The sequence below is a fragment of the Hoplias malabaricus genome, chromosome 14 (assembly GCF_029633855.1).
Source record: "Hoplias malabaricus isolate fHopMal1 chromosome 14, fHopMal1.hap1, whole genome shotgun sequence".
NCBI classification, from domain to species: domain Eukaryota; kingdom Metazoa; phylum Chordata; class Actinopteri; order Characiformes; family Erythrinidae; genus Hoplias; species Hoplias malabaricus.
Window position 1 is genome coordinate 275,795 of NC_089813.1, and position 26,544 is coordinate 302,338.

The 26,544-nt window shown below is 46.7% G+C and overlaps 1 protein-coding gene across 1 annotated transcript in view; it reads right to left on the bottom strand.

Moving 5' to 3' along the window:
• Positions 1-4: 4 nt before the first annotated feature.
• Positions 5-26,544, bottom strand: part of aebp1b (AE binding protein 1b) — a 35,024-nt gene continuing 8,484 nt past the window's right edge. Inside the window, exons 2-22 of the mRNA XM_066643448.1 lie at positions 26,295-26,369; positions 24,299-24,505; positions 22,173-22,460; positions 20,513-20,650; positions 20,051-20,134; positions 19,860-19,940; positions 18,570-18,626; positions 16,933-16,992; positions 13,365-13,451; positions 11,631-11,740; positions 11,217-11,356; positions 11,042-11,126; positions 9,287-9,431; positions 8,722-8,810; positions 8,512-8,635; positions 7,724-7,920; positions 7,213-7,392; positions 4,424-5,183; positions 3,744-3,883; positions 3,452-3,551; positions 5-2,413 (exon numbers count right to left, since the gene is read on the bottom strand). Coding sequence (XP_066499545.1) covers positions 1,773-2,413; positions 3,452-3,551; positions 3,744-3,883; positions 4,424-5,183; positions 7,213-7,392; positions 7,724-7,920; positions 8,512-8,635; positions 8,722-8,810; positions 9,287-9,431; positions 11,042-11,126; positions 11,217-11,356; positions 11,631-11,740; positions 13,365-13,451; positions 16,933-16,992; positions 18,570-18,626; positions 19,860-19,940; positions 20,051-20,134; positions 20,513-20,650; positions 22,173-22,460; positions 24,299-24,505; positions 26,295-26,369 — 3,788 coding nt within the window. The 3' untranslated portion in view covers positions 5-1,772. The remainder of the gene's footprint in view (positions 2,414-3,451; positions 3,552-3,743; positions 3,884-4,423; positions 5,184-7,212; positions 7,393-7,723; positions 7,921-8,511; positions 8,636-8,721; positions 8,811-9,286; positions 9,432-11,041; positions 11,127-11,216; positions 11,357-11,630; positions 11,741-13,364; positions 13,452-16,932; positions 16,993-18,569; positions 18,627-19,859; positions 19,941-20,050; positions 20,135-20,512; positions 20,651-22,172; positions 22,461-24,298; positions 24,506-26,294; positions 26,370-26,544) is intronic.

The following is a 26,544-nucleotide window of genomic DNA, read 5'->3' on the forward strand; positions in this document are numbered from 1 at the left end:
TTTGTTGTTGAGGGGTCAAAGCTGTGGTGTTTGTGGAGGATTGGAGTAAATTAAACGAAAGACTTTGGCGACGGCTGCGACAGCTGCAGAGGAGCTCGCAGACCCTCGCCAGGACGTCACATCTGTAACCTGTTACTGCTTTCAGCAAACATCTGAACTGCAACCAAACCCTTTTGGCAACAGGAACCGGCGCAGGAGCCCAAAACCAAAATGTCTAACAGAGATAAAGCTCTACACTCTCTCTCCAGAACTGGGTCTTGTTTTTGATTCTGTGTTTGGGCAGATCGGGTTTACCTTCAGACACTGATTTATCGTCGTGGGTTTAGAAAGCTGTTGACCAAAAACGTTTGACCGAATGGAAGAATAGATTCTGGAGGGTCTACATGAAGATTGACTTGTGACTGGACTTCTCCAAGGACACTCATCTGTTTTTGATTGAGTCCTTCCTCTATAAAGTGATCTAATGTTACACTGCTTTTCCACTGCAGGGTCCCTACGCTTTTCCACTCCTCCTCCAGGTGAATCAGGTGCTGGTTCTGGAAGCGGGTTCTTGTTTAGTGGCTGTTCTCTCGTGGTTCAGAGCGAGTCGAGTAGGGACTAAACCGTGGCGTGTAAACCTTGCAGAGCGCTGATCGTCCAGAGAGAGTCGTCACTCTACATCTGTAAAATCTCCAGCTGCAGCAGAGATCACGTTTGTTTTTATCCGACTCATGACGGCAGCTCGTAAAATGACGCCGTGGTCTTTTGAAGAGGTTCAAACGCTCCTTGGATCGGTGGCAGACGAAAGAATCCAGCGAGAGCTGGACGCTGCAACAAGGAAGGAACAAACTCTACTGATCTGTCTGAACTGATGACGGAGCTGTGTTCAGTCCCAAACAACAACAACCACAACACGCCAATACTCAATGCCATTGTGGTCTCACCAAACAGAGAGTAGCGTCCAGAAGAGTTGGTACCATGCAGTGGAAAAGCACACTGAGGAAAACTGGCTTACAAAAGTTTGAATATTTACTCCCTCCAGAGTCTATTCTCCTGTTTAAGGTGGTGTCTTTCAGCAAGTTTCCTGGATCTTTGAGAACTTCCAGGATCAACATTTCATTAAGGTGGTAAGTTTGTAACTTTAGTACCTAGTTCTAGGGGATGGTGAATTCTGTTAGCGTTGGTCAACAACCCTCCTCTTGAAGCTCTTCCTTCCTGCAGAGTGTAATTTGGTAATGACTATGTGATAATTGCAGTATACACTCCCTCCAGAACCTGTACTCACTCCTGTTTGAGTAGGGTGATCAGTATCCTTCCTGGTTCTCTGGGAGAACATTAACTGGACGTGGTTTGACATGATAGTTTGGAGCTGAACTCTCCAAAAACGTAGATCTCCAGGATCAAGACAGGGACCAGGAGCAACGACACTGTTATTCATACTCCCTCCAGAAACATGTTTTGATTAAGGAGACACATGCAGATTGTCAAGACTTTCTACGGGACTGTTTGGGTTCTAGAACTCTAGTACCTAGCTCTAGGAGCTGGTGTGTTCTGTTACAAGATGTCAACAATCCTCCTCTTGGAGAACATCCTTCCTGCAGAGTTTAATGTGATATGATAATGTGATAGGTACAGTATATACTCCCTCCAGGACCTATTCCTCGGTTAGTTTTTAAGGTGGTGTACATGCAGACTGTTAGACTCTTCCGGTTCTAGATCTGTCCGAGGGCGCTCATCTGTCCTTTAGTGATAGAAAGAGAAGATGGTGGGCGCTCTGGGGTCCCCGAGACCCTTCAGTAATCATCGACCTTGTAGGTGTAGTCGTAGTCGATGGAGTCTGTGATGTCCAGCTCGGTTTGTTTTGTGGTTTCTTCAGGAAGTTCATCTGGAAACCAGGAATCGTACCATGACGTGGTGCTCTCTGTGTCTAGCTGTGTGGTGGAAGTTGTCACGGTGGTTGCTGGTTCGGTGTTGGTAGGTTCAGTGGTGGTAGGTTCAGTGGTAGTTGGCTCAGTGGTGGTTGGCTCGGTGGTAGTTGTCGGGGGTAAAGTGGTCGTGGTGGTGCTCAGAGCTGCCAGTTGCTTCTGGAGCTTCATGCGGCGGATCTTCCTCAGCCGCATTCTCCGGCGACGCAGCCTCTCTTCATCCGTGATGCTTGGAATTCTGTTGCTGATGCTGACCTGACCCCTGTTGCCACGGGAAACGTAGCGCCTGCCGCCTCCAGGGCTGATCAACCGGATGGGCTTGTTGCCATGGAGAGCCATGATCTGCTTGATCCGGTCCCAGTTGGACTTACTGAGCTCGAAGCTGCAAAGAGTGGCGCCGGGTTCGAAGCCGACTACACACAGTCGGGTCTGAGATGAGTAGCCTTCGGCTCGTGCCGTGACGTGGTATTCACCAGGATTCAGCAAACGGAAATAATCCCCAGCTTCACCTGAGGGAAAGACAACAGGGAGGGGAAGGGTTAACCGTGGATATTATTTTCTTATGATCCCTTTTCATTCATCCTTTCATTGTAACCCTTATCCAATTCAGGGTCGCGGTGGGTCCGGAGCCTACCTGGAATCATTGGGCGCAAGGCAGGAATACACCCTGGAGGGTGTGCCAGTCCTTCACAGGGCAACACACACTCACACCTACGGACACTTGAGTCTCCAATCCACCTACCAACGTGTGTTTTTGGACACAGAGAGAACACACCACACTCCTCACAGACAGTCACCCAGAGGAAACCCACGCAGACACGGGGAGAACACATTACACTCCTCACAGACAGTCACCCGGAGGAAACCCACGCAGACACAGGGAGAACACACCACACTCCTCACAGACAGTCACCTGGAGGAAACCCACACAGACACAGAGAGAACACACCACACTCCTCGCAGACAGTCACCCGGAGGAAACCCACGCAGACACTGGTTGACTGTCTGTGAGGAGTGTGGTGTGTTCTCCCTGAGGAAACCCACGCAGACACAGAGAGAACACACCACACTCCTCACAGACAGTCACCCGGAGGAAACCCACGCAGACACAGAGAGAACACACCACACTCCTCACAGACAGTCACCCGGAGGAAACCCACGCAGACACAGAGAGAACACACCACACTCCTCACAGACACAGAGAGAACACACCACACTCCTCACAGACAGCCACCCGGAGCAGGACTCAAACCCACAACCTCCAGAACCCTGGAGCTGTGCCACCACAAAGTGGGTAACAATTTTCTCAGGAGTCACCTTTAATTTTATTATTTACAAACAGTTGGTTGAAGGCTAAAGTGCTATGGAAATAAATGTTGCTTCTGTCTATAATGTCAATCCAGGGTATGTCTTATCTTTCTGTACTTTATAAAGGTGTAAATCGGTATTATGTACAGTATTGGACATCGGCGTAGGCTCAGCATTCCCATATCGGTGCATCCCTATCTCTGACCAAAATGGAGTCCAAAAAAACCCGCTGTTCTCACCTGTGGTGACGTCATGGTTGACTCCCTCCACAGAGATGGTGGCGTTAACGATGGGGTTCCCTTCTTTATCCGACACAACCCCCTTTACTCCTCGATGCACCTGAGAGAGATCAGAGTCAGTGTGAAGCAGTGGGACAGTCACAGAGGAGACTGAACTGTGTAACACACAGGAAGTCCAGCTGAGAAGGATTACTATACTGAGAATGACCTATAGGGGGTTTTAAGGTGGAGATAGGGGCCCAGAGTCCTGCGCCTGTTTGAAGCTTGCTGTGAATAGTTAAGTTCCTCTCACCTGCTCCATGAAGGTCAGCAGCGCCTCTCTGTTGTGCTCCCACTCTCTGAGGAGCTCACTCTCATGAGGGAACTTATCACAGCCGAGGAAGACGGAGAGCTCGAAGCAGTTTGTGTGGAGGTAGCTGAAGTCGTTCATGCCTGAAAAACACAAACGTGGACTTGCTTTTTAGTTGTCGTTGCACAGTGGTACAACAGAACTGTGCCTCTGGTTTTAACCCATCCTGAGTTGAGGGGGGGGGGGTTTAGGTGCCTTGCTCAAGGGCGCTTCAGCTGTGGATGTTGAGGGGAAACATTATCTAGACAAGTTAATATATATATACCACGGTCACTCAAAGTGCTTTACAAACGAGAAAATACAGAGATAACAAAATGTGGGAGGATAGAAATAATTCAAACCCTGCAGGGGGCGCCAGTCCTTCGCAGGGTGACACACACTCACACATTCACTCATACACTCACACCTAAGGACAATTTTGAGTAACCAATCGAGGACCTCGCTCATGATCATGTGATGACGCATTACAATTCGGGAACTAGAAACTCGCTCGTTTTCGTTGCCGTGCCGACGTGAATGTTTATGACTGGCGTCCCTCTGAAAATCCAGTCCAATCCAAATGGGGCTTAAGACCTTTGCACAGTTCTGTATTTTCTTACGGACACTAAAATCTGAATACTCACTCCCGGCAATAGGCTTCCACTTGGCTCGGTTAACGATTCCCATTCCTCCAGTGGGGTCCGTGGTGTGGCACCCACCTCGGAAAGTGTTGGTCATTGAGCGGTGAGTGGAGGCGTAAGATATGGCCAGCCACCGGAACAAGGACTGGTCTTCAACCATCCTTACCTCCTCCTCCCCTTCAGAGTCTCCGTAGGTCCCCTCCCTGTAACCCTCAGGATAACTCTCCTGGTCATGGTACCCCTCCTGATACCCCTCAGAATGCCCCTCCTGGTAGTACCCTCGGTTCTCCTCATGGTATCCCTGGTTCTCCTGATGGTATCCCTGGGACTCCTCATGGTATCCCTGGGACTCCTCATGGTACCCCTGGGTCTCCTCATGATATCCTTGGGTCTCCTCATGGTATCCTTGGGTCTCCTCATGGTATCCCTGGGTCTCCTCATGGTATCCTTGGTTTTCCTGATGATATCCATAACTTTCTTGGTGGTATCCGTAGCCGTGTCTTTCAGGGCTGTAGCCATAACTCTCCTGATGGTACCCAATGTGGAGGTAAGGATTCGGTTCCTCTTCCTCCTCCTCTTCATACTGCCTCTTTTTCCGTCCGGCGCGGGGGTTCATCCTCTGCTCTCGTTCCTCTGATTCCTTGGTGAGACGTTTCATATCGAAGGGGTACGTCACCATCCTCTCGCCTCCTTGGAAATTTGCCCCGAGGACAAACTGATGGCTTTCCATCCAGGAGATGAGGGCACGGGTCTCCACCGCCACCTACAGGAGAAGCGGGCAGAGGAAATGGCGTTACAGCGGAGTGCTCAGTTGTTTACGCTCAGAAGGAAGGTGGAACTGGAGCCAGAAAGGTATATCTTCAGTAGTTTTAGTTTGGGAACTAGGGCTGGACAATAATTCAATATCAATATTTATCACAATATAAAATGTTCCAATAAAAATAATGTGATCTTCAATATATTTCAGTGCACATTATTTACAGCATCTGTCACTGACTGACAGTCATTAGAGGGTGCTGTCTTCAGTTTAAAGCACTCACATTATAAAATTGGTTTAAAAATATTAATATTGTCAAAATAATTGACAAAGGTTTATGTTTGATGTTTGTTTTGGCAGTTTTTCAGTGATTTATTTTATTGTTTAAATCAATATCAGAAATATATCGTATCGCCAAAATAAAGTAATGTATCGTGATATAAATGTTGGCCGTATCGTCCGGCTCTATAGGGAACTGTTCGTACCACATCCCAGTGCAGTTATATGTTTTAAATCTTGGTGAATTATGACAAATTCTTCAAATTTCTCATACCCATGAGTCTAATGTGGGCGGCACGGTGGTGCAGCAGGTAGGTGTCGCTGTCACACAGCTCCAGGGACCCGGAGGTTGTGGGTTCGATTCCCGCTCCGGGTGACTGTCTGTGAGGGTTGTGGTGTGTTCTCCCTGTGTCTGCGTGGGTTTCCTCCGGGTGACTGTCTGTGAGGAGTGTGGTGTGTTCTCCCTGTGTCTGCGTGGGTTTCCTCCGGGTGACTGTCTGTGAGGAGTGTGGTGTGTTCTCCCTGTGTCTGCGTGGGTTTCCTCCGGGTGACTGTCTGTGAGGAGTGTGGTGTGTTCTCTCTGTGTCTGTGTGGGTTTCCTCCGGGTGACTGTCTGTGAGGAGTGTGGTGTGTTCTCTCTGTGTCTGCGTGGGTTTCCTCCGGGTGACTGTCTGTGAGGAGTGTGGTGTGTTCTCTCTGTGTCTGCGTGGCTTTCCTCCGGGTGACTGTCTGTGAGGAGTGTGGTGTGTTCTCTCTGTGTCTGCGTGGGTTTCCTCCGGGTGACTGTCTGTGAGGAGTGTGGTGTGTTCTCCCTGTGTCTGCGTGGGTTTCCTCCGGGTGACTGTCTGTGAGGAGTGTGGTGTGTTCTCTCTGTGTCTGCGTGGGTTTCCTCCGGGTGACTGTCTGTGAGGAGTGTGGTGTGTTCTCTCTGTGTCTGCGTGGGTTTCCTCCGGGTGACTGTCTGTGAGGAGTGTGGTGTGTTCTCTCTGTGTCTGCGTGGGTTTCCTCCGGGTGACTGTCTGTGAGGAGTGTGGTGTGTTCTCTCTGTGTCTGTGTGGGTTTCCTCCGGGTGACTGTCTGTGAGGAGTGTGGTGTGTTCTCTCTGTGTCTGCGTGGGTTTCCTCCGGGTGCTCCGGTTTCCTCCCAAAGTCCAAAAACACACGTTGGTAGGTGGATTGGCGACTCAAAAGTGTCCGTAGGTGTGAGTGAGTGTGTGTGTGTCTTTGTTGCCCTGTGAAGGACTGGCGCCCCCTCCAGGGTGTATTCCAGCCTTGCATCCAATGATTCCAGGTAGGCTCTGGACCCACCGCGACCCTGAACTGGATAAGGGTTACAGATAATGAATGAATGAGTCTAATGTAATCTGGGGACACGGGATATGTCCCCACCACTTTCTGAAACGACTAAACGTCAGCGATACCTTAGGGAAAGTGTTTATAGAACAGTGACATCATTTTAGTGCGACCCTTATCCCTCCAAATAAACTCACTCAAAACACAGAATCATCCCGTATTTGGACTCTGAAAGACTCTGAAAGACATGTTCCATATTGAACACTGAATCACGGGAACTGATCTTTTAAAGACGGATGACTTCCACAGCCCCTCGTTCGGTCATTAATCTCCAGTGAAGGTCTCTTGCTGCGGTTTGGACCGTGTTAGATGTAGATGAGGAATTTGTGATCTATGAATGTAGCTCCCGGTCCATATTCTCACCCCCAGATCTTTTCTGAATAAAGTCACTCCCTCGCTCTTACCGCTCCGTTTTCAGCCATGTATCCGTCAGGAATGGGCACGTGGTGATTAGGGGTCAGTTTGGGCACTAAGCCTTTGTCGTCTGCGTCCCACAACACACTGTTGAGAACCGGGAAGTTCTGGAAGATGTCGGCGCCGTCTTCAGTCCAGTGACCCACCGTCCAGGTGCCCAGCTCTGAGCCCTGAGACACAGAGAGAGAGAGAGAGCTTGGTTTTTATACGTTAACCTCACGTTAACACTGATATCTGGTCATAGTTTTTATTCTAGGACAAAATTAAGGATAATTTCCATGATTTCTGCCAAATGTCATAAAGGGAATATGGATGGACATTCACACAGGTCATTAACAGCTAAACAAATGCAGTCTCAGAGGGTTAGTGACATGTTCCCATGCTCTTGGAGGACGGAAAACAAGACTCCAGGACCGCCGACCAAATCTCTCTCAAACCGCTCTCCACACTTCCAGGTTTCCCAGATGCATCCAGAGACCTACAGAAAGTGGCACTCCTCACCCTCTCTAAGGCTTTGACTTGTCCGTCCGGGTTGAGCGAGGGAACCAGGTGGATGCGCACTCCGTCCACCAGGCGGCGCACTCTCGGGTTGCCGTCCTTGTGTTCCTTACACAGGTACTGCATCAGCAGCAGCAGGAGCTCCCGACCCAGGGCCTCGTTGCCGTGGAAACCGGCCGTGTAGCGGAACTCGGGCTCACCTGTGTGGACAGGTGCGGGGGGGGAGACAGGTGAGTCAGGGCTTTGAGAGGTTTAGGAGCTTTCCAGCTTTATAAATATGCATGAGCAACATATCTTAATTATTCCATACATTTGCATAATCATAATCTCCTTAGTACACCTGCCTGAACAAACCTGTTTCTAAAACACAGCACCTGGCCAGAGGTTTGTAGACACCTGCTCGTGCGTTTCCGCAGTAGTTGGTGTCTACTGTTGTGGGAGGGCTTATACGCAACATGTGGGAACATTGCTGTGAGGAGCTGATAGCATCCAACCACGTAAACACTAGTCAGGCCACTCCACAACACATCTCACATCGTCCCAAATGTATCGGATGGAGCTCCATCACTCCAGAGACTGCAGTTCAACCGCGCCTACCCTCCTCCATAAGTTACATAGTGCAGTTTCTGCAGTGCTGAGGCTCTAATCTCTCTGTTACAGCTCAGTGGAGCATCACAGTGATTTTGAAGCTGTGGTTATAAGGTAACTCTAGGTATAAGGTTATAAGGACTCTGAAGTTTTGGAGATACATGTCTTTGTTTTGATTCAGAGGGGATACGTGAGCGTCTGACCTGTCTCGTGGATCCCGGGTTTGTCCGAGATCTCCATGGCGTAAATCTCCAGACCCTTGGCGCTTTTCCCCAGGCTGTAGAACCGGGTGATGTCGGGACACTCGTCTGAAACGGACTTCATCAGCTGGAACAACAAGCAGAAACACAGCGATGATCAGCACTGACCGGTCTCAGCTGGACGCTCGTTTACGACCGCGACGGCCTCCTCACCTTCTCCATGTCCTGATAGCTGTGGTGTTTATAGTCCAGGTCGTCCTTCGCCGTCACTTCGTTCTGACTCTGGTACTGACTCTGAGGGTCTGAGAGACAGAGAGGGGACGTTTATTAAACTGCTCTGGTGCTTTCCTACACCTTTTATAGTCCTCAGTCTGTAAAAGCATTAGTTAAACTCTAGGTTTTACTCCAGATTTTGGAACATTTCTATGAGGATTTGATGGCATTTAGCTATTCCAGCTGCACCCATTCTCTGTAGAAAAGCATTAAACAGTGTGGGATGCTCTGGAGCAGCTGTACATGAGCCTTAGGTCACGATGCCCAGTGCCAGAGGAGAGCTTCGAAGGGTATAAATCCCCCTCAGGATCGGGCTGTGGATCAGTTTCGAATATTTCAGGACGAACTGGGATCATAAAAGGCTCATTTAATATGTCACTGACCACAGCTGCCATCAAATCCTCACAGGGCTTAGAGCAGAGGCTGTTACCACAGTGAAGAGGATCACACGCCCTTCAGAGGAGCCGGGGTCTATACGGATTAATACCAGAGCAGTGTTTCTCACCGGGGAGGGGGCAGCCCATCACCTCCATCCTCAGGCACATGGTGCCGTTCCAGCTCTGGGGAAGGATCCTGATGTAACGCGCCACAACGGGCTCCACGAACTGAGACATCGCCGGAGTGTGTTTATCAGAGTTCCCGAAAAACAGCTGGAAAACAGGGGGAGGGGAGGAGTGGCTCATTTAACCCTTTAAAGTAGAGGCACTTTTATCACTGAATTATCTCTGTGTTCTTCAGCACACCATTTTCCAGCATTGCTTTTTATCTTCAACAGCCTTTCATTCTTCTCAGTGTCTATAAACAAACCAACTCTGACTATCTAGAACCTGCTCACAGTAAATATAGACCACTCTGTGTAGAACAGACTCACTCTAAATAAATCCCACTCTGACTGTCTAGAACCTGCTCACAGTAAATATAGACCACTCTGTGTAGAACAGACTCACTCTAAATAAATCCCACTCTGACTATCTAGAACCTGCTCACAGTAAATATAGACCACTCTGTGTAGAAACTACTCACTCTAAATACATTCCACTCTGACTATCTAGAACCTGCTCACTGTAAATATAGACAACTGTCTGTGTAGAATCAACTCACTCTAAACACACCCCACAGTGACTATCTAGAACCTGCTCACAGTAAATATAGACTGTCTGTGTAGAACCAACTTACTCTAAATATATCCCACTCTAGCTAGAACCTGCTCACTATAAATATAGACCACTCTGTGTAGAAACTACTCACACTAAATACATTCCACTCTAACTATCTAGAACCTGCTCACTGTAAATATAAACCACTCTGTCTGTGTAGAACTGACTTACTCTAAATACATCCCACAGTGACTATCTAGAACCTGCTCACAGTAAATATAGACTGTCTGTGTAGAACCGACTTACTCTAAATGCATCCCACTCTGACTATCTAGAACCTGTTCAGACTAAATGCATCCTACTCTGACTATCTAGAACCTGCTCACAGTAAATATAGAGCACTCTGTGTAGAAATGAATCACTCTAAATACATTCCACTCTGACTATCTAGAACCGGCTCACGGTAAATATAGACCACTCTGTGTAGAAATGACTCACTCTAAATACGTCCCACTCTGACTATCTAGAACCTGCTCACTGTAAATATATCCCACTATGTCTATGTAGAACTGACTCACTCTAATTACATCCCAATCTGACTATCTAGAACCTGCTCACTTCAAATCCATCCTACGCTGACTATCTAGAACATACACACTCAAAATATATCAAATTATGACTATCTAGAACCTGTTCACTCTAAATATTACCTAGAACATGTTCATTATATATGTCACCAACTCTGTGTATCTATAATCTGCACACTAAATATCATTTAATCTGTGTATCTAGAACCTGCTCACTCTAAATACATCCCACTATGTCTATGTAGAACCTACAGACTCAAAATATATGAAATTCTTACTATTTAGAATGTGTTCACTCTAAATATATCCCACTCTGTCTGTGTAGGACCTAATCACTCTAAATATTCCCTAGAACATGTTCATTATATATATATCACCAACTCTGTGTATCTAGAACCTGCTCACTCTAAATACATCCCACTCTGACTATCAAGGACACTGTTTTCAAAGCTGGTCTTAATTGAGTATCTAGAACGTATCTACTCTGACTATCTAGAAACTCACCTGCTCTGAAAACTTAGAACCTACCCAATCAGAGTATATAGATCCAGCAAACTGAGAGTATCTAGAACCTACCCACTCTGAGTACCCATCGTGGAGAATAGTCCACTCTCTGCTGTCGTTGCTGAAGGCCACGTAGAAAGACGTCACATAATCGTTCCTAAGAAACAACACAGTCCGTGTTAAGAGTAAACACTGCTCACTGTGTATATCTGTTAATAATATTAATAATAATAATATTTATTCTGACTCTATGGGGTCGTCCCGGCCCTGGGTGATGACCCCCGTGAACTCGGTGAGTGTCCGAGCGTCCAGTTCGATCCAGTGAACTTTATCCTCCTGATTAGCGCACCACCCTCCTCCGTTCATATCGTCCTCGTCTCCAGACGCCTGCGCAGACGCACGCAGACACACGCAGACAGAGAGAGATCAGATCAGTGAGGTATAAACACACGGCTGTGCGCTCACATGGGTCACGGGTTTAATGTGTGTGTTCCTCACAGAACCTGGAGACACTCAGCTGTGAGACACAGAGAGTCAGGGACTAGTCTCAGGATTTCAGTGACTGTTATTATCTGTCTATTAACATCTAACTATCAGCGGCACTGGGCTCAGGAGCTGGATCCCGCAGAACTGAACCCCAGCTGCTGACCCGTCTCCTCACCTGAATATTGAGCCGGGCGCGGTGAGGTCCGTAGCGGTGTTGGCTCATCGATGACGTCAGAAGTTGATCACCATCCACTCGGTGAGACTCTAATCCCAGAGGAGGACAAACTGAGAGAGAGAGAGAGAGAAAGGAAGAGAGAAAGAGAGAGGAAGAGTGAGAAAGAGAGAGAGAGAGAGACAGAGAGAAAGAAAGAGAGAGAGAGAAAGGGAAAGAGGGAGAGATAGAGAGAGAGAGGGAGGAAGAGGGAGAGATAGAGAGAGAGAGAGGGAATAAAGAACAGACATTACATCACAACATGAATTACTCTAATCCAAAAGCACTTCAGCAGCTCTGTGCTCTGCAGGTCCAGGATCAGAGATAAACAGTGTTACACAGTGCGGATTCTTATTTACTGCGGACCGCGGGGAAAAGACGGAGCGCTGACGTTAAAACAAAGGATAAACAGCGTGTTTCAGTCATCTGTCGACAGCAGAGCAACATGAAACGCCTCTGCTCCTCATTCTGAGCGGTGATGAGCAGATGTGAGACCTGAGGCTCAGAGAGAAACTGCATTTATACTTTTATAAAGTCCTCGGTTTCTACACTTCTACACATCTGGACCCGCAGTCTTTCAAAGGCCTCTTTGAGGAGAAGCAGCTGTGGAACTGGGCCGCAGCTCTGGCAGGACGTGGTCTGGATTAAACCCTGGAAATGAACAAAGGCCTGGACTGTGCAAAAACACTCAGGGGTCGGTCAGTGAGTGTGACCCTGCTCCCTCAGGTGAGATCGGGACACCGGGCTCCAGGCTCGAGGGGAACGTTTGACCAGAGGGAGCCGAAGGACGGCTTCATTTCGGGGCAGAAACCAAAGTTGAATCGGGGCGAAGAATTACGACCAAAAGTTATATAACACTCTTATAACACAGCTCTGAAAAACAGACCGGGATCAGTTTACGTCAGAGTCAGAGCTTCACAGACATCTGTGGTCTGTTCTCGCAGCTACAGTTACATAGGCGTGATTAAACTTAGCGTGCAATTATAAACATAATCCTGCTGTGTGCATTCAGAGCCCACCAACCCACACACTGTGAAACAAGACCCCAGTCAGTTCTCTGAGCGCTGCCTGAGTCAGAAACACGGGATAAAACGAGTCGCTCTGATTCTGCTCCGCTTCTGACGTCAAGTGCAGAGACTTTAGAATGGCCCCGCCCCCTCGTCTGAGTCTGTCCAATCACAGCGCTGGACCCGTGTTTACGTGAGAGCTCAAAGACGAGGTTAAACTCAGCGAAACAGACACAACGAGCGCGGAGAAATAAGAGCACTGAGTAAAAACGGAGAAGAAAGAGAACAGAGTGAAAACGGCTAAAAACCAGAGCTTCTGCTCCTCGCTCCTCACTGCTGTGCGCTCGGGGTCGGGGTGAACAGCGAGCGGCTCATTATCATTTAAAGGAACAGGAGCGTTCTGAACAGGGGCTGTTTACACAGGGGGAGAACACTGCTGTGGGGTTTCACTGAGAAACAGAACTGTGTTCCTCTGTGAAGAGGAAGTGTGTTATGCTTTTAAAATGGTGACGAAGCACAAACATGCTCTACTTAAAGTGGTAGAGACTGGAGAGTTAAGGGAGACGTGTGTCAGTGCTGGTTTATCGCCCTCTGCAGGTCTGGATGGGTACTTGTGCTGAGGTCCACACCCACACATTCCAGTTCAGCACAGGGCAAGAACAACCCGTATCTAACTGATAGTGATACTCACATTTGGGCTCTTTGTAGACGCGTGGGGGAGGTTTAGTCCTCCATCTTGCCCTCTCCTCCTCTTCCTCCCTCCTCCTCTGCTCCGTCTCTGAAACAACAAGACGTCAGGAGGGAAATGTAATGAACAACATCCATGTTTACTTCACCCCCCCCGTCCACAGCAGATCCATCACTGCCCTGATCCACGGTCACTGTACGTTTCCTAGGAACTCCAGTGTTCCGCCTGGGTTTTCTCCAGCTTTCTTCGACATTCTTGTGAAGCTAATGCCAAACACAGCAGGCTTTCAGCAGGCCCCAGGAATCTGGAGAGTCACGGCTCCTCCGTCCAGTAATAAGTGATTTAATCCAGCAGCCCTCACAGACTAAACACGGGAAATGGACTACACGGCGATGGTGAAAGACTCTGGAGATGTGGAACAGTGGAACTGGGTTCTGAGGGATGGAGAGGTTGTGGTACATTGTTTCTGTAGAGTTTTACATTTCTGAGCAAACCCCAGTGATTTTACAGTCAGTGAATCCTCCTCTTTCCACAGACGCAGCCTGCAGCAGACCCTCAGACACGTGGCAGTATCAGCCCCGGCCTAAACCACAGATACTGCCCCCCGTCCCCCTCGCTCTCCCCCCACTCACTGCTCTGTCCATCTCCTCTGTCTTTCTCTGTTCTGGAGTTCCTCCTTTCTTCAGTCTCTTCTACTTTCTCAGAGAGGGTTGTTTTGTTTGTTTTTATTCACTGCTTCTCTGACTTACATTCTTTCTCTCTATCTCTATCTGTTCTCTTTCTCTATCTGTTCTCTCTCTGTCTCTCTCGCTTTCTCTCTCTGTTCTCTCTCTCAGTCTGTTTTTTCTCTCTCTCACTATCTGTTTTCTCTCTCTCTCTCTCTCTATCTGTTCTCTCACTGTCTGTTTTTTCTCTGTTCTCTCTCTCTATCTGTGTTCTCTCTCTCTCTTTCTCTATCTGTTCTCTCTCTCTATCTGTGTTCTCTCTCTGTCGCTTTCTCTATCTGTTCTCTCTCACTGTCTGTGTTCTCTCTCTCTCTTTCTCTATCTGTTCTCTCTCTCTATCTGTGTTCTCTCTCTGTCTCTCTCTCTATCTGTTCTCTCTGTCTCTATCTGTCCTCTCTCTCACTGTCTGTTTTTTCTCTCTCTCTCTATCTGTTCACTTTCTGTCTCTCTCGCTTTCTCTGTCTCTCTCACTGTTTTTTCTCTCTCTCTCTATCTATGTGTTCTCTCTCTCTCTCTCTATCTGTTCTCTTTCTGTCTCTCTCGCTTTCTCTATCTGTCTCTCTCACTGTTTTTTCTCTCTCTATCTATGTGTTCTCTCTCTCTCTCTCTCTCTATCTGTTCTCTTTCTGTCTCTCTCGCTTTCTCTATCTGTCTCTCTCACTGTTTTTTCTCTCTCTCTCTCTCTATCTGTTCTCTTTCTGTCTCTCTCGCTTTCTCTATCTGTCTCTCTCACTGTTTTTTCTCTCTCTCTCTCTCTATCTGTTCTCTTTCTGTCTCTCTCGCTTTCTCTATGTCTCTCTCACTGTTTTTTCTCTCTCTCTCTCTATCTGTTCTCTTTCTGTCTCTCTCGCTTTCTCTATCTGTCTCTCTCTGTCTGTTTTTTCTCTCTCTCTGTTCTTTTTTTCTCTCTCTCTCTCTCCCTCCTCTCAGTTCTGCTCAGATGCATTAATCCTCTCATATCGCATTCTTTCTCTTAAACCTTGCTCTGACCTTTTCTGCCTCTCCTCCACATAACAGTGAAAAAATAAGTGTGTGTGTGTGTGTGTGTGTGTGTGTGTGTGTGAGACCCAGATATACATTACTTTGTGGGGACCAAAACCTGTTTACCTGGGGATGAAATGTCTGTAATCAAAATGTTTAACGTCATGTTTTGTGATTTAAGGACAGAGTTAGTGTTGGACAAGCAGCTGTAATGTAATGTCCCCTAAAACCATGGAGACGAGACTGTGTGTGTGTGTGTGTGTGTGTGTGTGTGTGTGTGTGTCTGACAGCTCAAATTTACATCCAATAAATCCTCTTCACACATGGTGTCACTGAGTTTTCCAGTTTTCCTTAAACTCATTCAGGGTCCAAGAACAATAAAGATTAATATCAGTCTCTCTGCGTAGCCCCCGACACACACACACACACACACACACACACACACACACACACACCTCCAGCTCCGGAGCTGTTTACTGTCCCCAGAGAATCCCCGGTTCACACAGAGTTCACATGCGCTGCTGAGAAATCATAAAAATGTGAACTGTTCCTACATCCGTAAAAACACCAGAGCCACACTTTCTCCTCAAACACAATCAGACAAGACTCATCAGAACATGTGAAGTGCAGTGGACTACACCGCTCTCTACCTCTGTTTCCATGGAAACAACAGTCATTTCCACAGTAACAGTTTGGGTTACACCCCTCCAGGGTTAAAGTACAGTCCCAAGACCATGTTTACACTGCAACAATTCACATCGTTAGGTCTGCTTCATGTTACAGGTTTACGATAGGGCTACACCCCATTACTACATTCGTTTCCATGGTTACGGTACACTCTTTTCCATGGTAATACAGTACAACATACTTGTTTTCATTGTTATAGCACATATATTCCCCATGGTTACACCACACTTGTTTCCATGGTAATGATACACATATTCCTAAGGTTATACAACATGAATTTCCATGGTGACACTACATATGTTCCAATGATTACACTACACTGATTTCCATGGTTACACCACACTCGTTCCATGGTTATGATACACACATTCCCATGGTTACACTATAATAATTGCCATGCTTATTGTAAACTGATTGCCATGGTTACACTACACTCATTTCCATGGTTACACCACACTTGTTTCCATGGTAATGATACACATATTCCTAAGGTTATACAACATGAATTTCCATGGTGACACTACATATGTTCCAATGGTTACGCTACACTGATTTCCATGGTTACACCACACTCATTTCCATGGTTATGATACACACATTCCCATGGTTACACTATAATAATTTCCATGCTTATTGTAAACTAATTGCCATGGTTACACTACACTTGTTTCCACGGTAATAATGCACACATTTCCATGGTTACAATATACTAATTTACATAGTGACACTACACTAATTCCCATAGTTACAGTATACTGCTAAAAAGATTGTCATGGTTACACCACACTTGTCTCTAAGATTACAGTACAAGCATCTCCATGGTTACAGTACACTAACATTAACCTGTCAGATGTACAAAGTGCACTCTCTGTGCGTCTGAAACTGGACGTGTCTTTGATGTGAAGTGTTTGGATGCAGTTTTCTTGTTGAGCAAATAGACGAAGTATAAGATCTAACGAGACCAGGGTTTTACATCCCAGCGCCACTCAAACACAGAGCCCACAATAAAGAGCAACAAATTACATCCTCCACACGGAGAGAAGCCGCCAGGTCTCGCTGTAGTGTGGTGTGAGTTATGCCCTGGTAATTACGCTGTAATTACACCGCTATTGTGGCTAACACAATGACAGCACTCCGAGGCTAACGAGCACTAATTAGACGACGTGGCAGAGACGTACCTCTTTCTTCTTGCTCCTTTCTTTCTCTCTCTCTCTCACGCTCTTCTTCCAGCTTCTTCTCTGAAGAGAACAGAAACAGACAGGGACCTTAGGCTCTGAAATCCAGACCCAGGGCCGTAAAAGCAGCAGTAAATGTGTCGCATTATCGTCTGTGAAGCGTGGGACAGAAACACCAGCTACAAGCGTGTGTCTGACATCAGTCTGGACCGCGCCGATCAGTCAGAGTTCTTTTGGACCCTGACCCGTGTCGTCTCGGCCATGGCGCTGTTCGTTAAGAGCCAAGCTGTGGTTTTTACATCAAAGGACTAATCAGAACCGGGTGTGGGGCTGTTTTTCTCTGGTTCTGACAAGTACAACTTAATTGGGTCTCTGCTTTTAACCCGTACAGAGCAGAACACACCGGCTCTACGGTACACTCTTAAATATAATGGGCCTACGAGGGTTCTGTACAGGGCCCTGAGCAGTTTGCATCGTGAAGGGGTTCTTCAGGTCGATGGAGAATGTGCTATACATCACTTCCTTTAGAGAAGGGTTCTATACGGTTCCTCTGCTGTAATGAGCTTGACATCGTAACAACAGAAGAACCCTTTTTGGTGCCGTATAGAACCCTTCTCTAAAAGGTTCTGTATAGAACCATCTACAGCACATTCTCCATCAACATGAAGAACCCCTTCTGATGCAAAATGTACTGAAAGTGTTCAGGGTTCTGTACAGAACCATCCTTTCATTAAAAACACTTGTAGAACCGTCATATTTATGTCTGTAGGGGGAGCCCAGGAGTGAAAATGTCACCTCAAACCTAGTGTTCCTTTAATATTCTTAAATATTTAATGGATTTTAAATTATTATCAACTTTCTAACTCCCTCTAATCAATCTCTCTCTCTCTCTCTCTCTCTCTCTCTCTCTCTCTTTATCTCTCTCTGTCTCTCTCTCTATCTCTCTCTTTATCTCTCTCTTTATCTCTCTCTGTCTCTCTCTCTCCGTCTTTATCTCTCTCTTTATCTCTCTCTGTCTCTGTCTCTCTCCGTCTCTCTCTCTCTTTGTCTCTTTCTCTCTGTCTCTCTCTCTCTCTTTGTCTCTGTATCTCTGTCTCTCTCTCTGTCTTCTCTGTCTCCCTCTCTCTCTCTCTCTCTCTGTCTCTTTCTCTCTGTCTCCCTCTCTGTCTCTCTCTCTCTCTGTCTCTCTCTCTGTCTCCCTCTCTCTTCTCTTTCTCTCTGTCTCTCTCTCTCTCTCTCTCACAAACCTTCGACAGAGTGTAGACCACCGAGACCAGAGTCTATAAAGTGAAGTACAGAAGACAGATATAAGGTATAGGACATTCATCCTATTCTCTCTTTCATCGTTCTATTGTTTTCATCGGTTCTTTTCTCTCCCAGAAAGATGAGAGTGAAGATAACCACATCTGGCTCTCTTTACACATCTGGCTCCACCTGATGTTTACTGCAGAGTCAGAGGCGACTGGTAAATGACAGGCTGCAGTGTGTGTGTGTGTGTGTGTGTGTGTGTGTGTGCTCAGATTTCAGTGGAGAGAGAGAGATAAAGGCCAGAAGTGTCAGTTGTTTGTTTACGCTGTTGAACTGTCAGCACTGTGAGGTCAGGAAGGTCACCAGTGTGTGTGTGTGTGTGTGTGTTTTACCCGGTCCGTACTCGTACTCGTCGTACCACTTGCTGTCGTACGGTGGGATGGTGGGCTCTGTGAAAGAGAGTAAAGGCCAGAGTTAAACAGTTAAAGTTTGGACAGAAACGAATAAAACCTCCCTCAGGTCTGAGTTATTTCTGACGTGAACGGCTCCGACTGCTGCGTTGGGCACAACTCCACGGACAACAACAACAACACTGTGGAACAGAGGAGGCTCCTTTGTGCTTTCACATTTACGTTGTCATTAATCTGGGAGTAACTCCGGCTTTGTCTCTAACCGCAGTTCTACAGCTTTCTGCACAAACAAAGTCTTTAACAGCGCTTTATCACTCCTTCACTCCGCCGTTAAACATTTATGAGTCACACGAGGCCACCCTTCAGAGCCCAGTGCTATCACCAGAGATCAAGGCGACGTATAAAAGCCCACACAAAGCCAGAGGGGGAGGGGCTGGGTCCAGAGGGGGCGGGGCCTGTTCCTCGTGTAAAGCTGCTCTGATAAACCACTTTGGTCGTGTTGCTGTAGGATCTCCACAGCAGTAACTAGCGCTTGTTAAGTTTAGAAATAGGTTTTAAAGTGTTTGTGTGTAACGTTTAACTGTAATTTACGTTTAACTTCGTTTACGGGTTATTTTTGGTTCAATGAAATGATATTTGTCATTTTTTATTTGACACAAAGTCTTATGAGTGGAAGAATGTTTTAATTGTGAATGAGATATTGATCTGTTCAGTTGTGTTTCCATGGTTACGATACGATTCATTTATATCGTGATATATTTCTTAATTTCCGTCGATACGATATAATTCCGATAACGAATATTAACAGCATCAAATTCACTCAAAAACAAGAGACGTGACATCACCATCAAACAACAACCGACTGGCTTTTAAATCGAGTGCTGAACTGATGACAGCGCCCTCTAATGGTGGTCAGTCAGTGACAGACGATATATTGCGATATAAATTGATATTGAATTATTGTCCAGCTCTAGTTTAATTAGCTTTTACTTTGTTTTTTTAAAGTTCCCTTTGTGTAACAGGAGATTCTGTCTTTTATGATGTATTAAAATACACATATCGCCCCCTACACTTCCTGTAGTGTACTACAATCTGTCAGACGCACCAAGAGAACCATATGATCATAATAGAGCATTATAGAGGGGTTTACATTTTAAAAAATGGAGGTTTCACTCTAAGCCCTGTACGTTATCTGATGAACTCTGTGTTAGCTCTTAGACAGTGACCCAGAGTGAGCTGAGTGTTGTTTGCCGAGTCTCAGGTAAGACTCACCTGTGACGCTGTAGCTCCAGTCTGTGTCGGTGGGATTGACCACTTCACTGTCCGGGAAGGGCGTGATCTCTGGAGACTCATCTTTCAGTGAGAAACAGAGACAGAGGAGGTTAGATATCAATAAAAACACTGATCTAGACTCAGAGCCAACAGCAGAATGATAGTGAATTAGAAACAAGAGTTTAGAATACAGGAAGGGTCCCAGAAATCCTCCTTCACAGTGGGCACCGGAGTCGTGGGTTTGGTCTCTTCTACCGTCCAGTAATCTTCATACTCTGAGAGAGAGAGAGAAAGAGAGAGACAAAAGAGACAGAGAGAGAGAGACAAAGAGAGAGAGAGTGAGACAGAGACAGAGAGAGACAAAGAGAGAGAGAGAAACAAAAAAAGAGCGAGAGGGAGAGAGACAGAGAGAGAGAGAGAGACATAAAGAGAGAGAGAGAGACAGTGAGAGAGAGACAAAAAGAGAGAGAGAGAGTGAGACAGAGAGAGAGAGAGAGAGACAGTGAGAGAGAGACAAAAAGAGAGAGAGAGAGACAGGTGTTTAATACATAAACATGTTTAAAAGTGTCGAGTGAAGCTTGTTCAGCCAATGATCAGTTGCTGTGATATAAACAGAGCCTTTGATTGGTCGGGTCAGTGTGCAGATATTTTACCAGGAAATGGGTTTGGATACTCCTCCAAATCTGGAATGCTGTCAGTGGGGGGTTCAGTGGGGTGTTCGGTGGGGGGTTCAGTGGGTTGCTCCGTGGGGGGGATGAAGGCTTCTGTGGTGGTCCTCTCTGTAGTGTACACTGTGGACAAAACAGCAGACGGTCAGTCCCCAGACAACAACAGTGAGGCACACGGCGTCAGTGATTGTCTCTGCTGACTCCATCCGTCACACTGAGTCTAAGCCTAGTCTGAGATGTCTGAGCTGTAAAGGCAATGTTCGCAATTTTAATCAAAAAACCCTTTCTATAAAATGTCATCACCATTTACCAGCTCTGTCTGTTGTCGTTGGAAAAAGCTCCTGTGTTTGTACACAGCCCTGGCTCAGCAAATGGGAAACAAACCAAGTATCTCTGTCAAAACTGGCTCAGGCGTTTTCTCTGTTCACTACTCAGTGAGCCACAGCTGAGAAATGACATCTGGAGGCGTTAGGACAGTGGAGAGACCTCAGAATGTTGAAAAGCATAAAGCACAAAACTAAACAGCTCGAGTTACACATGAGTTTCTGTGGGAATCCAAACAGTGAATAAACACTTACAGACAATTTACACTTCAGACACCAACAAGATACAGTCGCTTCTTACTCACACACACCGCTCCACCTTAAAAGATACAGTCGCTTCTTACTCACACACACTGCTCCACCTTAAAAGATACAGCCGCTTCTTACTCACACACACCGCTCCACATTAAAAGATAGTCGCTTCTTACTCACACACACCGCTCCACCTTAAAAGATACAGCCGCTTCTTACTCACACACACCGCTCCACATTAAAAGATAGTCGCTTCTTACTCACACACACCGCTCCACCTTAAAAGATACAGTCGCTTCTTACTCACACACACCGCTCCACCTTAAAAGATACAGTCGCTTCTTACTCACACACACCGCTCCACCTTAAAAGATACAGCCGCTTCTTACTCACACACACCGCTCCACATTAAAAGATACAGTCGCTTCTTACTCACACACACCGCTCCACATTAAAAGATACAGTCGCTTCTTACTCACACACACCGCTCCACCTTAAAAGATACAGTCGCTTCTTACTCACACACACCACTCCACCTTAAAAGATACAGTCGCTTCTTACTCACACACACCGCTCCACCTTAAAAGATACAGTCGCTTCTTACTCACACACACCACTCCACCTTAAAAGATACAGCCGCTTCTTACTCACACACACCGCTCCACCTTAAAAGATACAGCCGCTTCTTACTCACACACACCGCTCCACCTTAAAAGATACAGTCGCTTCTTACTCACACACACCGCTCCACCTTAAAAGATATAGTCGCTTCTTACTCACACACACTGCTCCACCTTAAAAGATACAGTCGCTTCTTACTCACACACACCGCTCCACCTTAAAAGATACAGCCGCTTCTTACTCACACACACCGCTCCACCTTAAAAGATACAGCCGCTTCTTACTCACACACACCGCTCCACCTTAAAAGATACAGTCGCTTCTTACTCACACACACCGCTCCACCTTAAAACTAACACAAATGGAGGGATTTCATGTCAGAATTCTCTACGCTGCCTTTAATTTACAGTCATTTTTATCCAAATAAAACGGTCAGTAAAATCCCAGACCTTCGTCCCAGTACTGGTCCAGGTCGGGGTCGAAGAACTCCTCGTCGTACTCGATAAAGGGAGGAGAGGTGGAGGGAGGGAGAGTGGTGGTGGGAGGTAGAGTGGTGGTTATAATCTCCTTTTTATTCTTCTTCCCTTTCCCCTTCTTGTCTCCTTTCTGCTTCTTGTTGCCCTTGTCTCCCTTGGGTTTCTTGGTGGGCTTCGGACCTTTGGGTTTTTTGGTGGGTTTGGGCTCTTTCTGCCTTTTCTCTCTTCCCTCCTTCTCTCTCCCTCTCCGCACTCGCTTCACTGGATGGAGGGATGAAGAAAAGAAGGAAGGAGAGTGAAGGAAGAGTGCAAAGAGAAACTGTAGTCACAAAAAAAAGATCCTAATTTAAATAAATACATATTTAATGTAACATTGATGTTGTTTATATTTACATTGTTCTACTTTATTACTCTGACTCTACATCTACAAGGTGGACCACCGAGGGAGGAGTGTCTCACAGAGTGGACAGAGAGTGGACACAGGGTTTAAAAACTCCAGCAGCACTGCTGTGTCTGATCCACTCTACACCAGCACAACACACACTAACACACCACCACCACCACGTCAGTGTCACTGCAGCGCTGAGAACGATCCAATAACTGGGTTGTGTTGGGAATGTGATTCATGGCTCTGGTTTCAAAGGAGAACCAGGACCACTGTCATTAATAATAAACTCAGCCCAGACTGGAACGAAATCCACAGAAACCCAGTTTGGCTCTTTCAGAACCGACCCACTGCTGCCAAAGAGTCTTCAGTCTCTGCTCCAGGCCCCAGACTCTGGCCGTCTGCTCCGAGTTTGGACGAAAAACACAAACAAAGCAAATGGAGCCAAATCTACGGGTTCGTGTGCGCCATGTTTCCCGCTCCTGGAGCGAGGATTCTGGATGATTCCAAACAAATAAGGTCCAAACAGCCTCTGGGTTTCAGAAAGTGAACATCACTCTCAGAGCAGATACAAATATTAGGATTCATGTGACGAATGTGTAGCGCACGGATACAAACAACTACAGTCTGGGCTTTGTTAGGATTAAAGCAACACTAGGTTTTTTTTAATCTTAAATTTACAGCTTCAAAGAGCTTTTAGAGGAGGATCGGAAACCAGCCCACCTCCCCCTTGATTTTAGGACAGTGCTGTAAAAGTGAATTACACCCTGGAACTGTAGGGGGAGCCCAAGAGTAAAAACCCCAGGTCTTACCTGAGTCTGTATTTTAAAAGTAATTTGTGTGAATTTATTTAAAACATGAATCTAAGCTTAACCTAGGGCTGTGTGATTCGTATTCGTATCGATATCGATACTTATTCACAATATTTATTTCATCGTAAACATTACATATTAGTGATGGGTACTCCGTGATTATGTTAACTCATGGCATTGTTTGATTAATGATTGATTAATCTGTTTATCTTCGTTGAACAGCTACAGTCTCACTCTGTTTTACACTGCCCCCTGGTGGAGAACAGATTTCCCATGTTGTTTGTTTTAAAGTCATACGTGAGACTTCACGTGAAGGAGTGAGAGAAGAAAAGCTGTTTAGTGTGTAACCAATAATCCTAATTTTATTTACAAACTTTCTCAATTAATCAATTAATTGATAAATCGTGCTGGTCCCTAATTAGAATCACGATATTTTGATGCAGATGATTGATATTAAAATACTGTCATTAAAAATTAAACATATCTGCATTCTCCAAGTGCTGATATCGCAATACTGATAAATGATCATCCTACTGCCCACCTCTAAGTCAATCCACGACAGACATTTAACCACCAGGGTGTTATTTTAAAGCTGTAAACATTAAGACGTCTGGTTACTATCAGCACCACTGCTCTCACAAAGGGTCCTGAGATTCTGGTTCATTTTAAAGGCAGAATTTCAGCAAAATGTGTGGACTTCCCCTTTAAGAGGTAGTAGACAGATAATACTTCATTGTTATAACACTTCAGCCTGTTCTGTATGATGCTGAAACACTTCAGACAGGAGTTGGCCAACGCTGTAAAAGCAGCGGTGTGTAAATCCCAGCCTGGCGGTTGCGGGGTTAACGAGCTGTGTTAGCACTCTGTAAGAGTTTTACAGTGTTGTTGTGTGGGGCACTTACAGACGACCTCCAGATTCACAGAGGCCTGGGCTGAAGTGTGTGTGTTTTCAGCGACACACACATACACTCCGGCGTCCTGCGTCTCAGCCGAGTCAACGGAGAGAGCGAGGGACGTCCGGTCCAGTCTGTGCACTCGGATGTTTCCGGGCTTGTTAGGGACTCTCTCTCCATTCGGGGCGAACCAGGACATCACAGCTTCTCCATCCACTGAAACCACACACAGGTTCACAACAGGTCAGGACAGAGATGTAGTTCCTAGTGTTGATTTTCCACTGCATGGTGCCTACTCTACTCAGCTCTATTCAGCTCAGCTCGGCTCAGCTCTACTCAGCTCTACTCGGCTCTACTCAGCTCAGCTCTACTCGGTTCTACTCAGCTCTACTCGGCTCAGCTCTACTCAGCTCAGCTCTACTTGGCTCTACTCAGCTCAGCTCTACTCGGCTCAACTCAGCTCAGCTCTACTAGGCTCTACTCAGCTCTACTCGGCTCAGCTCAGCTCTACTCGGCTCAGCTCAGCTCAGCTCTACTCGGCTCTACTCGGCTCAGCTCAGCTCTACTCGGGCTCAGCTCTACTCAGCTCAGCTCTACTTGGCTCTACTCAGCTCAGCTCTACTTGGCTCTACTCAGCTCTACTCGGCTCAGCTCAGCTCTACTCGGCTCAGCTCTACTCAGCTCAGCTCTACTCGGCTCTACTCAGCTCAGCTCTACTCGGCTCTACTCGGCTCAGCTCAGCTCTACTCGGCTCAGCTCTACTCAGCTCAGCTCTACTTGGCTCTACTCAGCTCAGCTCTACTTGGCTCTACTCAGCTCAGCTCTACTTGGCTCTACTCAGCTCTACTCTGCTCAGCTCTACTCGGCTCAGCTCTACTCGGCTCAGCTCTACTCGGCTCAGCTCTACTCGGCTCAGCTCTACTCGGCTCTACTCAGCTCTACTCAGCTCAGCTCTACTTGGCTCTACTCAGCTCTACTCTGCTCAGCTCTACTCGGCTCAGCTCTACTCGGCTCAGCTCTACTCAGCTCAGCTCTACTCGGCTCAGCTCTACTCGGCTCAGCTCTACTCGGCTCAGCTCTACTCGGCTCAGCTCTACTCAGCTCAGCTCTACTTGGCTCTACTCAGCTCTACTCAGCTCAGCTCTACTCGGCTCAGCTCTACTCGGCTCAGCTCTACTCGGCTCGGCTCTACTCGGCTCAGCTCTACTCGGCTCTACTCAGCTCAGCTCTACTTGGCTCTACTCAGCTCAACTCTACTCAGCTCAGCTCTACTTGGCTCTACTCAGCTCAACTCTACTCGGCTCAGCTCTACTTGGCTCTACTCAGCTCAGCTCTACTCGTTTTTCGTACATGGTTCTTTGTTGGTTTTCCACTCTAACAGCTCACCCCTGAAATGTATCAGTGTCGTCTCTAACCCCGTCTCTAAGAGGAACAGTGGTCTTTGGAAACCACAACAACGGCGGTGGTAACGTTAAGCGGTGTTTACTCATGGTGTATCGGCGTGTTGTTGTTGTTTGGGACTGAACACAGCTCCGTCATCAGTTCAGACAGATCAGTAGAGCTTGTTCCTTCCTTGTTGCAGTGTCCAGCTCTCGCTGGATTCTTTCGTCGGCCACCGATCCAAGGAGCGTTTGAACCTCTTCAAAAGACTACGGCGTCATTTTACGAGCTGCCGTCGTGAGTCGGATAAAAACAAACGTGATCTCTGCTGCAGCTGGAGATTTTACAGATGGAGAGTTGGTGCTGGTCGTCTGCCGTAGGTTTCTACTTCCCACCCTCAACAGTGGAGTTTTTCTTGCCACTGTCACCTTTGGCTCGCTCTGAGGCTGGATCTGGATCTGTGTAACGCTGCTTTGTGACAACGTTGATTGTGAAATCTATGTTTGAACTGAACTGAATGTTTTGGGCGTCAGAAATTCACGTGTACGTCTACAAAGTGCACACTTTAATTTGTACAGATCCTGAGAATGGTCTTCTTGTTAAATAAGCTGTATTCCTCACTCACCTTTACACAGGAAGCGTTTACCCTCCCCCAGCGGGATCTCTGCGTGTGAAGGTGAGGCCACCACCTGGAGTCGCCCTGGTGATAAAAACACAATAAAGTATTAAAGCATTAATAGGTGAGTCTTTGTGGAGAGGAACTTAGTTTTCATTCTGGAGATAATACTGGACACTATAAAATGTCCAGAAGACACACACACACACACACACTCACACACACACACTCTCTCACACACACACACACACACACACAC